We start from the raw sequence: 14747 nt of genomic DNA on the forward strand, positions 1-14747 counted from the left end.
AAAGTTTGTTCGCCTCAACCTGTGTGTGTAATTATCCCTCACAGGCCCTAGAGTAGAGTCCAAGAATAAAAAACACACAGCTGGAAATTAGCATAATGGCTCCTCTTTAAATAAAAAGTCACACTTGGCTCATTAGTCAAACAAAAAGTGAAACCATGAACTAAAGTCAGATGAAGAAAGGCTAAAAAAAACAATAACATGTTTAACACTGGACATCTTTCATAACACAAACAGGTTATAAAAAGCACCGATACCGAAAGTGCGAGTCAGCAACGGCTTCGTGAACAGGACTGAAAACTGGCTGGGTTCAACAGCAGGACACAAATGTCACAAGACGAGTTCTGAACGGATTCGTTCTGTCAGTGCTCGATCGCCGCTGTGCGAGCCGGACGGACCGCTTCAGGCAAAGAAAATGCTCCGATTTCTGAGAATAAAGCTGCAGGCTGGGAGCAGAACGAATGTAAAAAGCATGACCGCGGCGTGGCATCGCCCTCGGCTTTCACTTTAATACAACAACACGTCTGAAGAACAACAACAAACCAGAGACGTTATGTGAAAGAGACACAAGGAATTAAAGAAATAGCACATTTCTATCTGTTTTATTATGCTTTGGGTGAAACACTTCACCCAAGTCGAGCTGCCCGAGATTCACAGAATTTACAGAAAATGTTACATTTTTGGGATTTATATTGTTATCGGACGACAGATGTCTTATATCGGGATATGAGATTTTGGTCATATCGCACAGCCCTAGGGCCACTTTATTGCTGTGTTTCACTGCAGCACTTTAATGTACTTTATTTACATTTTTACACAGAGGTTTACTTGCTGAACTGATCGGTTTTGTTTACACGTTTCCTTCGATCGAGCTTCTTTCGGCTGGGTTATTTTTAACTTTTTGTAAAGTATTATTTGTTCCATTTATCATTATCGATATGACTTGTCGATTCTCACTGGCTCCTCTTTGAGTCACCACCATCACCAAGCAGCACATCAAAGACATTACATTCATACAAATTGCATGCTGTGCGGACGCAATTCCCCTCTTTGTTATGATCAGAGCCGGGGTCATCACTCAAAAAGTAATTATTACTAACATTACACAGGACACTTTTCTTAAACGTGTAAAAATGCAGTACATTACTTAATTACTCCCAGAAGAAAGTAATTCATTATATAGTTCTTACATTACTTTCATGTCACTGTGTAAAATGACCTAAAACACACCGCCTGAGGTCATTTCTCATTTAACAGTTGAAACTGCAGACCTACACACCAACACAAATCCTATTGAGGACACACGTATGATCTGTCTCTTAGTATTAGACAAAGCCTCTTATAGCAGAAAACAAAGCCAACAGCAAAGATGAAAACCAGCACAAACAGACTTTAAAGCGATCGCCACGGTGATTCTACTGTAGAGACAGGAACAGGTACAAACGGAGGCTGCAAACTGCTCATCAGTTTGTTACCTGTTGAAGTTCAGGGTGTGTCTGCTGGGCTGGGGTCAGTGTTCACTCAGCTTTAAGTCACTCTGGGTTCTTGGCTAGTTAGCGTTGCAGTTTACACTTTAGCATTGCACTCTCTCTTTGTGCAGTAAAAATAAAACTAATGACCATATCCTGCACCACTATTTTCCCCCTCCGACACACAAACTGATCGTAGCACAAGTGCACAAACCGATAAGTGTGATCGACAGACAAGCAGACTAAGAGCCCCAAGGAACTGGACTACTGGGAACTGGTTCTCTACGCAACTGGTTACCGACTCCCATCCCTAATTCAACCTGACATCCTCGTAATCAGCAAATTCTTTGGTACAGTAACTTTTCTATAGTAGGAAAATGAGTTTGCCAAATGTAGGTCACAGAGAGACCTTTCATGTGCTATGATTTGTTATAAGCAGCCATCCATGTCCCACTGTGATATATGACCCTTGAGGTTTTTCTCTGGTGAAAAACTGACTTGAAATTGGTGCCGTTTTTCTACTGAAACTATGACATTTCCCATGATGCTGACGCTCAGAGCTGGCTTACAGAAAAATCAATCTAAATTTCTAAATTAAAGGACATTCTGTCTGTAGACTGTGAAACAAAATTGATTTGGCTGCAGTTTTTTTTAATGAAACTTTAAAGTGTTTTTCAGCATTTCCTGTTATGAAGTATAATGACTACAAAATGCTGACAAAATGAGGTGAATTGACTTGTGCCCTGTACTTGGAAGGCCACTAACTTGTTATCATATCTTGAAGGTAACATTTTGCAAGGTTTCATTAAATATACAAAGTTATTGCACCAAAACAAACACATAAACAAATAACAAGCAAACAAAATAGAGAACTTCTATCAGATGTGGATGATTTTATAATAGGCTGTTCCTTATCACGCCCTCCAAATAGATTTTTTATCTGGCTCAATCTGAACTAAAAAGCAAGTTTGAGGATTTAATGAGGGGCAAAAAACAAACTGCTGTAAAGAGGTGAACTCGACTTAAAATACAAGGAAAAAAACAACAGTTTCATATACAAAATCAAAGCAAAAGAAAAAATTATTTAACCTGCACCAGAAAACACTAAAGACCGGATACAACTTAGATTTTCTCCATTTAAAGCAATGCATTATCAGGGACTGTAACATCTAGTCCTTTTTACTGAATCAGAAACACCTCCAACATCAAACTGAGTGGCACTTCAAAGTTCATTTCTGCTTGATATAGTCGGGTTATTGATCCGTAAATATCAAACATCTATTCTGCTTGAGATTCAAATTAAAAGTGCTTCGGTTCAGGCTCAGTTTGTCATTCTGTGGACCCCCGACACTGAGTAAAGTAAAACTTCTGGTTTAATCCCGACTTTTCAGTGTTAAAAAGGCAGTTAACATCTTAAGCTTAGGTTTACCATTCCCATGGCAACTAAACTGCAGACCTAACCTGCTCCATGTTCACGATAAGAGAGCAAGAGGTATGAAATCACCACCTAGTGACTAATCAGTTCTCCAGGAAACAGCGTCACCATTCCTGGAAGATCCTGCTGACCTCAATGCACTGCAGAAAGAGTGTTTAAAGTCTTTGTTTTCCTGATGAGCATCAGGAATAAATACAGATTCTTAAGACACAGCATAATTCCTTGATTTTTGCCTCTGGTTGACTACAGATTTTTAAAAAATTAACTGTTCTATGAGTGTAAGTATAATACTAAAACAGAGAACCTATTTGTACTTGTAGACCTTTTATCAAGTCTACATGGAGACCGAGTCAGTGGATGAACCACCTCAGCTATTTTTACATTTATTCTTTACTCACTCTCAGACTGTTGAACACCACCAGCAGCTGAAAGAATAACACTTTCTTACACACATATAAACAATGATTTAACTGAACAAAAATTCTAATCAGTCAAATTCGCTCGTGTCTTAATGACAGAGCTGTGAGAAGTCTGTTTAGTTGCACAGTCGGCTTTCTTCTCTGGCTTCAAATAGACTTTAACTTTATTACCATAGCAGGTCTTTTCCAGTCTTATTGACAAAAGCGCCAAAGTGCGCACACATTCATACTAACAATCTGCTGCTTTGTCTGCAGCAGCTGTGTTACTCCCAGTCTGTATTATCCGTTTAACCATATTGTTCACAGCTTTCTCTTCTTTGTAAAAATCGGGTGTTCAGCTGTCTGCAGACCTGCCTGTGTTTCTGACTTTTTGTTGTTGTTGTTTTTTTGGTATATTGATAATATCCATGTTAAGGTTACAGAACACAGAGAGAGGATATCCTGCGTACGCTGAACTTGTTTCATAGTACAGGCCCAGGTGTCCAACAAACGTGTTTAGAATTTCTAGCATGCAGTCAAGTATCTCGGTAAGGAGTTCCTGCAAAACCTCATTGGAACAAATGCTTTGCCTTTGTGCCTCATCACATTCTCCAAGAAAAAAAAACAAACCCTGAACATAGGCGACTTTTGAACAAAGAAAATTTTTTTATTGAAATTAATCAATAGGTAAAATAAGCGTTTGGTGTTATTATATTCAACAGAGAGCTGACAAAGATGCGTCCTGGAAATAGTGGCATGAAAATATTTTAATTCTTAGTTTATTTTTCATATGCGTAATATTACGATTCTAAAACATGTATGTAGCAGTTATTATCCTTCCAATCTGGGAACATCTGGCTGTTTATTTTAGCCTCACCTGGATGGGCCGTGGAGACAAATGCAGCTCTCTTTAACAGTGTTTAAATGTGTGCCTAGAGTGTGTTTGTGGTTAGTTTTGGGGTAAATGTTTAACTGCCAGGTGATCAAACGTCAGTGCTGTTGCTATGGTTGCCCCAAACGGGTTTCTCTTAAGACCTCAGGTGAGCAGACATGATTAGCAGGTTACTTAATGAACGCCCCCCCCCCCCACCACCACCACCACCACCACCAATTGTCCCCACAGCCTGCCTCTGAGGGAAACGACTCATTGGGCTTAAGCGTAAAACTGAACAATAACAGCAATTTCTTCCCTCTTAAAGTTAACTTAAATCCTTATTTTCTGCTTCCTAGTGGCCTGTGCTGATTTTATACGTTTTGTTTTCGGTCTTTAAGTACCTGAGTTCTGGTAAAAGTGCCGGAAATCACCTGTGCAGGAGCACTAGCAGCTCCGTTAGCCTTGTTGCTAATGTTAGCTAGCGTTAGCGTCCTACCTGCTCCACAGTAGCCGGGTCCATGGACTGAAGCCGGGCGGCGTTCTCGTACTCGTCCTCGCTGTTGTTTCCGGCTCCTTCCTCCGTGTCCTGGCTGGACCCTACACCTCCCGGTCCGGTCACCCCGGGCTGGCCTCCGCCGGCCAGCGCCCCCACCACCCCACCGGAGCAGGTGCCTGCCTGCCTCCGCCTCTTGCTCAGCCCGGGCCCGGAGCAGCAGCTGCCGATGCCTCCGCCGCATCCGACGACGCCGGACGACACGACGAGCTCTCCGCGGGACCCGGCAACCATTCCGCCGCTGTTGTCCCGACCATCGCCCGGCCCCACAGGGGACACGGAGCCGACGGGCGGCGGAGAGGCCTGCTGCGGCCGGGAGCTCGCCTCAATGCTCCGCCTGTCGTCCCTGGCGGAGGGTGGAGCGGGCTGGTAGGACCAAGGCGGAGGGGAAGCCCTCGGTCGGGTTCCAGTTCGCCCTGAGTGCGGGTGAGGGTGTTGGTGAGGGTCGGAGCCGGTCCGACGATCGCTGTCATCTGCGTGGTCCGAGACGCCGACCCCGGAGCTAGGCTTCTTCTTCGGGAGAATAGTCATGGTGGAGAGTGTGGAGGAAGCAGGGAGGGGGTCAGAGGGTGACGAGTCCTCCCTTTCTAGATCAAATAAGACGGTCTACTCGCCCTCCGGCCCGGCCGTTTGGCACCAATCACCGAGCTAAGGCTCTTATCGACCCGAAATGGACACAGAAGCGACGCCTCGGCTCCTTTTCAACGGTTTAGTTGAATAAAAACAAAACGCGTCTCCCTCTTCCGTCCACAGCGCGTCCGGTCACAACATCAACACAACATGACGTCACGTCCGGGACGGCTGCCACGGCACGTTTACGGCAGGACGTCAACCAGACCTTTGTTTTTATTCCGTGTTTATTTTAAAATCCAAGCTTTATAATAAATATTTTATTTATTAGAAAAAAAATCTTTTGTTTGTATACTACTACTACTACAACTACTACTAATAATAGCAGAAATATACAGTTATTATTAATAATACATTTGACATGACAAACAAATACACACACAAAATAATGAGCTTAATTAAAAAAATAAATTTAATTAAATATAGAATTGCTTTTACATATTACTTTTTGCAATTTATTGTAATACAATTTATTCATTTCAGTTAATTATGCAAAAAGTATGTAATCAGTGTTATTATTTAGTATGTATTATTCATATATTTTGAATGTAAATGCAGAAAAAACATCCTGCAGTTATAAGTTGCCTTTTTTCTCAGTGTCTCTTTAATCTGAACTCTCCACATCTAAATGTGACATTTTCTTGCTGTGTGATATGAGAACTTTTCTCAAAACAAAACTGTGTAGGTGTAATTTTGAAAGGGTTAGGATGGGATTCACGACCAAATATTTCAGGTCAGTTTGCTAACTGGAGACTGACTGAGCTACAAAAGCTCTCACACAGAAGATGGGCCCTGCAGATCTGCAGTTTATTATTAGGAACTTTCTCTCTGAACTTTCCTCTCTATATGGATGCCTGATTTTTACTCTAAATGCAATTGCAGAAATATGAAGTTTCTTCAGACAAATAGGAACACAAGTTCACATTGCACAACATCATAATCTAAAACTCCACAGAGATAACCCAATGAGCTGCCTGGCAGGCGCTGACTTAAAATGTTTCCATTTGATATCTGAACCAAGGAAAACCCTATTCATCTAACCATTTATCCACTGAGCCCATCCCAGTGTTGTGGGGGGATAGGTGGGGTACATCTGTAGAGGTCACCATTCTGTTGCAGAGATATTTACTAATACATATACCTTGTACTTTAAAAAGGCATATTTTCCCTCAGAGAACAGAATTAAATGAGATATGAACTGATGTGGCTTTTACCAGGTTTAGATAAGACATATGTAATTTGAATGTGAGCACGAAGTTAAGCTTTAGGAAAGAAAACTGTTGAAAACTGGTACATTTATGAGAAAAGGTAAAGTGAGTTGGTTCTTGACCCAATAAACAGCTTATCTCATTTTTATTTTATGAGTTTAATCTTTAATTTCGACCCTTCTGAGTTGCTTGCCTAGATTGTTTCTTTTACTGCATTTTTGTTTTCAAAGGCCGTCATTGGCTGTCGTAACTTAACCCTATTGAAAATAGTAGAACACAGATTTCTTCCTGTCAGGCAGTAAAACAGACTGACTAAAAAATACAGGAAGTAGTGTTAATTCTCCACAATTAAACCAATGAAGAAAAATAGTGTGTGTGTATATATATATATATATATATATATATATATATATATATATATATATATATATATATATATATATATATATATATATATATATATATATATATATATAGATAGATAGATAGATAGATAGATAGATAGATAGAGAGAGAGAGAGAAAGAGAGAAAGAGAGAGAGAGAGATCTCTATATAAAAGTCTGGCCATCTGTCTTTACACACCGACATAATTCACGGCAACAACTGCTGGTTGAGACAAAAGCAAGAAAACAGCCGAACAATGATGTTTGACAACAGGTCATGTAGGTGTTGCCTAGCAACCAGAGGAGAGGAAGCAGTCAGTGATGGAGAACAAATAGACCGCTGCGTTCAGCTCAGCATCCTGAGGGAGAAGCTTCACAAACCAACGAACCAGAAGTTACTCCTGATCGCTTTGTTTTGTTTATTAAAAAAAGAGCTTTATGTGCAGCCCTGATGGCGCCACCGTGTGGCCGACGTGGCTATTACAGTCAGGAGAAACAGCGCTGCCGCTGTGACTGTGACCCAGTTAAGAACAAGTTCAGGATGAGATTATCTCAAAGAGCTGAGAGTGACAGGAAGCAGCCAAACAGACATATGCAATAACAAAACTATTTTTCACGCAACAAAAGAAACGTCAGGAGTGAAAACTCACAGGTTATTTTAGTGGATACTGAGTGGATTTATCCTGCGCTACACACACACACACCCACACACACACATATATATATATATACATATATATATATATATATATATGCATATATACATATATACATATATATATATCGGAGATCTCTGTCCAGAAGAGCGCAGTCCTGGGAACAGCTAAGATACTGCGCAGGACCCTCAAGCTCCCAGGCCTCTGGAAGAGGACCCAAGCTTGAAGGATAAACCGCCCGCAGGGGCGAGATGGGTGTTTTTTTTTTATATATATATATAAATTCCCCGCTCGCCCCTGCGGGCGGTCAATCCTTCAAGCTCGGGTCCTCTATCAGAGGCCTGGGAGCTTGAGGGTCCTGCGCAGTATCTTAGCTGTTCCCAGGACTGCGCTCTTCTGGACAGAGATCTCCGATGTTGTTCCCGGGATCTGCTGGAGCCACTCGCCTAGCTTGAGAGTCACCACCGAGTGCTCCGATTACCACGGGGACCACCGTTACCTTCACCCTCCACATCCTCTCGAGCTCTTCTCTGAGCCCTTGGTATTTCTCCAGCTTCTCGTGTTCTTTCTTTCTGATGTTGCTGTCATTCGGAACCGCTACATCGAGCACTACAGTCGTCTTCTTCTGTTTGTCTACCACCACTATGTCCGGTTGGTTAGCCACCACCATTTTGTCCGTCTGTATCTGGAAGTCCCACAGGATCTTAGCTCGGTCATTCTCCACCACCCTTGGGGGCGTCTCCCATTTTGACCTCGGGTCTTCCAGGTTATACTCGGCACAGATGTTTCTGTACACTATGCTGGCCACTTGGTTATGGCGTTCCATGTATGCCCTGCCTGCTAGCATCTTGCACCCTGCTGTTATGTGCTGGATTGTCTCAGGGGCATCTTTACACAGCCTGCACCTGGGGTCTTGCCTGGTGTGATAGGCCCCAGCCTCTATGGATCTTGTGCTCAGAGCTTGTTCCTGTGCTGCCATGATTAGTGCCTCTGTGCTGTCTTTCAGTCCAGCTTTGTCCAGCCACTGGTAGGATTTTTGGATATCAGCTGTTAGGATTCAGAAATTCTTTTATTGCTGCCATATAACCTGCCTTATGATAACTGCATTAATAACATGTTTTACAGCATTATTTTATCAGTAATATTTCTTACAGGGTTCATATTGTATTGAAGATGTTTGTCACCACATTGGCCTTTCTATTCACAGGTTTAGTTCAGTTTATACACATTGCATATCTGTGCTTTTTTGGAGTTGATGTTCCATCCAAGAGGGTCTTAAGCTTCACTGGCGCGATGTCCAGGTGATACATGTTGAGGGAAGATGAGAACATAGCAGGTTAATTGCATGCATGCTTACAATACACATAAATCTAGTAGCAGGCCTGAGCGAAGGCCCAAGTGTCTTCTGGTTCTTTTTGAGACCTGCGCCAATTCTGTCTGCTTAGTGATTGGTGACGAGGGTCAATAATTAGCCATTAGAGACCCTGAGGCTTGAAGTTTATTACCTTAAAAGGCAAGTGTTATAGAAAAGAGAAGTTATATGTCTGTTTATAGCTATTAAAAATGTACAAGATGTACCCTTGTCTGTCAACAATGTATTTTTGACCTGTAATTGACGTGTACGTGAGGGCGTGATCCTCTATGCTATATAACCCCCATCCAGTGTATTTTTGTCAGAGGGAGACATATGCTGATACTTCTTCTCCTGTGTTAATAAACTCATCGTTTGATTGCACTTTTCTGGAGCCTCCGTCGTTTGTTGTCTGGTCTGCAGTTGATTGATCTTGCTTCACAGCCACCTCCTCTATCTGCCGGTGGTACATACCGTGCAGGGGCCTGTCCTTCTTTCCACTTAGCATACAGCCTCAGGGTGCTGGACTTGGGGTGAAACCCTCCATGCATGGTTAGGAGCTTTCTTGTCTTGATGTCAGTGGCTTCTATCTCCTCCTTTGGCCAGCCTATTACCCCAGCAGGGTACCTGATCACGGGCAGGGCGTAGGTGTTGATAGCCCGGATCTTGTTCTTACCATTCAGCTGACTCCTCAGGACTTGCCTGACCCTCTGCAGGTACTTGGTGGTTGCAGCTTTCCTAGCGGCCTCTTCATGGTTCCCATTTGCCCGTGGGATCCCCAGGTACTTGTAGCTGTCCTCTATGTCTGCAATGTTGCCTTCTGGTAGGTCGATCCCCTCAGTTCTGACTACCTTCCCTCTCTTTGTTACCATCCGACTACATTCCTCCAGCCCGAATGACATTCCAATGTCATTGCTGTATATCCTGGTGGTGTGGATCAGTGAATCGATGTCTCGTTCACTCTTGGCATACAGCTTGATGTCATCCATGTACAGGAGGTGGCTGACAACTGCTCCATTCCGTAGTCGGTATCCGTAGCCAGTCTTGTCAATGATCTCACTGAGGGGGTTCAGGCCTATGCAGGACAGCAGTGGAGACAGAGCATCTCCTTGGTAGATCCCACACTTGATGGTGACTTGTGCTATGGGCTTGAGGTTGGCCTCTAGTGTTGTACGCCACATCCCCATTGAGTTCCTGATGAAGGCTCTTAGGGTCCTGTTGATCTTGTACAATTCTAGGCATTCCAGGATCCAGGTGTGGGTCACTGAGTCATAGGCCTTCTTGTAATCAATCCAGGCAGAGCACAGGTTGGTTAGTCTGGTCTTGCAGTCTCGGCTGATTGTGCGGTCTACCAGTAGCTGGTGTTTTGCGCCTCGGGTATTCTTGCCAATCCCTTTCTGTGCCCCACTCATGTATTGACCCATGTGCCTGTTCATCTTAGCTGCTATGATGCCTGACAGGAGCTTCCACGTGGTGCTGAGGCAGGTTATTGGTCGGTAGTTGGAGGAGACCGGTCCCTTCTGAGGGTCCTTGAGGATCAGGACTGTCCGGCCTTCGGTTAGCCATTCTGGGTGTCTCTTGTCAACTAGCAGCTGGTTCATTTGCGCTACCAGACGGTCGTGGAGTGCAGTCAGCTTCTTCAGCCAGTAGGCGTGAACCATGTCGGGGCCTGGTGCTGAAAATGTACAAAAAGTTTTAGTATGGACAGTGTGTGAGGACATTTTTGTTCCATTCTGGAACATATATATGTATATCTATATATATCTATATATATATATATATATATATATATACATACATATATATATATAGACCCCCTATGCTAAGCGAGCCTACCGCAGACATGAGCGAGACAGATAAATATGAAGGCATGCCGGCTCGGACGTCGCCCGGATCAACAAGGTCCGCGTCAGGTGTTGAGGAACCAGGGCACCCTGACAAGAAGTGGGCTACTGGAACAAGAAGGCATCAGTGGGCAAGAGACGAAAACAGGGCGTTGTTGGAATGCTACTACGCAAGTAACCCTGGCGGAAGGGGTTACATGAATAGGATGAGGGACCTATGGATTCTTCGATACCCAACATCCACAATGACGGCGAAACAACTAGTAGCTCAGTGTTCCAACATTCGAAAGAAGGGACTGCTCTCACAGCTAGAGATTGACGAGGTACAACATAAATGCTACGGCAAGGAGGAGTCAGGACCCCAGGTCAGGGGGGAGATATTATCACCCCCAGCCGAGATTGGGTACAAAGCCCCAAGTGCGATAGGAGAAGGATCGTTGAGTGCGAGAGGAACTGACCTGAAAGATAGGATCATGGCCAAGCTTGAAACCTGGATCACCCGTAGCCGGTTACCAAGATTACGTGAAGTACCCTCAGAAGGTCTGCTAGATGATGTTAATGCAGCACTACGGATGATACCTACAGCCACACTTACCCAGACTAACAAGCTGATCTACACTACGGCAGCAGTGATCAGTGAGATGCTTGGCTGCAAGCTGAACAGCCACAAGGGGCAGTACCCTCCATGGAGAAGGAGGCTAGAGGGCAAGATCAAAGTAGCACGGAGGGAGGTTAGCCAACTAACGGAGTTGCAGAAAGGCGCGACAAAGAAGGTGCATAAGAAATACAGCAAGCTGTCCATACCTGAGGCCTTGGAAACTGCCAAGCAAAGACTCACAGCCTTGGCCAGCCGCTTGAGGAGGTACACCAGAGAGATAGAAGGCAGGAGAATAAACCAGCTGTTCTCAACAGAACCAGCAAAGGTGTACTCTCAGTGGCAAGGGAACAATAAGACAACAGCACCACCAAGGCTGGAGACGGAGCAATACTGGAAGAGCATATGGGAGAAGGACGCAACCCATAACGGCAATGCTCAGTGGCTAGTGGATCTGAGGGCAGACCATAGCGACCTCCCTGAACAGGGTCCAGTAACCATCACAGTGGCAGATATCCAAGAAAGGGTCTCCAGTATGAAGAGTTGGACAGCACCAGGGCCCGATATGGTTCACGCCTACTGGCTGAAAAAGCTGACTGCACTCCACGAGCGTCTGGCAGCACAAATGAACCAGATGCTAGTTAATGAGAGACACCCGGAATGGCTAACCGAAGGTCGGACGGTCCTGATCCCCAAGGACCCCAAGAAGGGACCGGTCCCATCCAACTACCGACCAATAACCTGCCTCAGTACTACATGGAAGATCCTGTCAGGCATCATATCGGCTAAGATGAACAGGCACATGGGTCAATACATGAGTGGGGCACAGAAAGGGATTGGCAAGAATACCAGAGACGCAAAACACCAGCTACTGGTAGACAGAACAGTCAGCCGAGACTGCAAGGTCTGCAGACCAGACTGACCAACCTGTGCTCTGCCTGGATTGATTACAAGCAGGCCTATGACTCAATGCCCCACAGCTGGATACTGGAATGCCTAGAATTGTACAAGATCAACAGGACCCTACGAGCCTTCATCAGGAACTCAATGGGGATGTGGCGTACAACACTAGAGGCCAACTCCAAGCCCATAGCACAAGTCACCATCAAGTGCGGGATCTACCAAGGAGATGCTCTGTCCCCACTGCTGTTCTGCATAGGCCTGAACCCCCTCAGTGAGATCATTAACAAGACTGGCTACGGATACCGACTACGGAACGGAGCAGTTGTCAGCCACCTCCTGTACATGGATGACGTCAAGCTGTATGCCAAGAGTGAACGAGACATCGATTCACTGATCCACACCACCAGGCTATTGTCATGGTTCGTATTTTGAGGAAGAGACAAACGACTGCAAAGTCCCAGTAGATGTCAAAATAGTGATTTTATTAAACACATATATATGTGGGGAAGATGAGCATCATCACACTTCCAGAGCCGATCTCCCCAAAACAACAGATGGACAGTCATATATATAACAGTTGATGACGAACATTATGCGTCAAAGCACTTGGAGTTACTGGAAATCTAAGTATCAATTCCCGTAATCCAAGAACATTCCAGTACATTGAAACCTAGAGATCCCTCACTCCCACGCCAGATGTTCCCTGTTATTGCTAAACAGTCACGTACGCTGGACAAGTCACGTAGCAGTTTTGAGCAAAACAAGTTAAGATGCGGTGTGTGTATGTACAGGCCCCACCATGTGTGTCTTATCCTCCGTGACCCTCCTCCGAGTCATCTGTTGCTGGGCAGACTCCACACCGCAGCAGATTACTGGGCCCACAGATCTCTATGCTCTATGCTGTGATTTTATTATATGTGATGTGTTGTATTGTAAGCAGATATGGAATCATCTTAACTTTACCTTAACTTTCTCATTTCCCCGCAACTTCAATCCCACAATTAACAACTCTCTAATAAGCAATATGGATAACATGAATATAGTTAAACCTGCAATGAAAGATTATTATGTGATTAAGCTACCATCTGAAATACAGACTTTAATGTAACATCAACAGCTTCAAAAATGCTCTGATGAAATGATAATGATAAATGATAAGTGATGCAACAGAAACAATAATGGTTATGAATAGTAACAGTAAAATAATTTTATAATCTCCACACTATACAGCAATGACATTGGAATGTCGTTCGGGCTGGAGAAGTGTAATCGGATGGTAACAAAGAGAGGGAAGGTAGTCAGAACTGAGGGGATCAAACTACCAGAAGGCAACATTGCAGACATAGAGGACAGCTACAAGTACCTGGGGATCCCGCAGGCGAATGGGAACCATGAAGAGGCCGCTAGGAAAGCTGCAACCACCAAGTACCTGCAGAGGGTCAGGCAAGTCCTGAGGAGTCAGCTGAACGGTAAGAACAAGATCCGGGCTATCAACACCTACGCCCTGCCCGTGATCAGGTACCCAGCTGGTATAATAAGCTGGCCAAAGGAGGAGATAGAAGCCACTGACATCAAGACAAGAAAGCTCCTGACCATGCATGGAGGGTTTCACCCCAAGTCCAGCACCCTGAGGCTGTACGCTAAGCGGAAAGAAGGAGGCCGGGGACTGGTGAGTGTCAGCACCACAGTCCAGGATGAGACAAGAAACATCCACGAATACATCACGAAGATGGCCCCAACTGACAGCGTGCTCAGTGAATACCTCAGGCAGCAGAAACCCAAGAAAGAGGAGGAAGGCAAGGAACCATCATGGAAGGACAGGCCCCTGCACGGTATGTACCACCGGCAGATAGAGGAGGTGGCTGATACCCAGAAATCCTACCAGTGGCTGGACAAAGCTGGACTGAAAGACAGCACAGAGGCACTAATCATGGCAGCACAGGAACAAGCTCTGAGTACAAGATCCATAGAGGCTGGGGTCTATCACACCAGGCAAGACCCCAGGTGCAGGCTGTGTAAAGATGCCCCAGAGACAATCCAGCACATAACAGCAGGGTGCAAGATGCTAGCAGGCAAGGCATACATGGAACGCCATAACCAAGTGGCCGGCATAGTGTACAGAAACATCTGTGCCGAGCATAACCTGGAAGTCCCGAGGTCAAAATGGGCGATGCCCCCAAGGGTGGTGGAGAATGACCAAGCTAAGATCCTGTGGGACTTCCAGATACAGACGGACAAAATGGTGGTGGCTAACCAACCGGACATAGTGGTGGTAGACAAACAGAAGAAGACAGCCATAGTGATCGATGTAGCGGTTCCGAATGACAGCAATATCAGGAAGAAGGAACACGAGAAGCTGGAGAAATACCAAGGGCTCAGAGAAGAGCTCGAGAGGATGTGGAGGGTGAAGGTAACGGTGGTCCCCGTGGTAATCGGAGCACTAGGTGCGG

General features: G+C 44.7%; 1 protein-coding gene across 2 annotated transcripts in view; it reads right to left on the reverse strand.

Moving 5' to 3' along the window:
• otud5a (OTU deubiquitinase 5a) overlaps nt 1-5500 on the reverse strand; it is a 39360-nt gene extending 33860 nt beyond the window's left edge. For both annotated transcript variants that reach the window (XM_063464680.1, XM_063464679.1), the window contains exon 1: nt 4670-5500. In XM_063464680.1, coding sequence (XP_063320750.1) covers nt 4670-5257 — 588 coding nt within the window. In that variant the 5' untranslated portion in view covers nt 5258-5500. The remainder of the gene's footprint in view (nt 1-4669) is intronic.
• Nucleotides 5501-14747: the final 9247 nt, after the last annotated feature.

The sequence above is a fragment of the Pelmatolapia mariae genome, linkage group LG20 (assembly GCF_036321145.2).
Source record: "Pelmatolapia mariae isolate MD_Pm_ZW linkage group LG20, Pm_UMD_F_2, whole genome shotgun sequence".
NCBI lineage: Eukaryota > Metazoa > Chordata > Actinopteri > Cichliformes > Cichlidae > Pelmatolapia > Pelmatolapia mariae.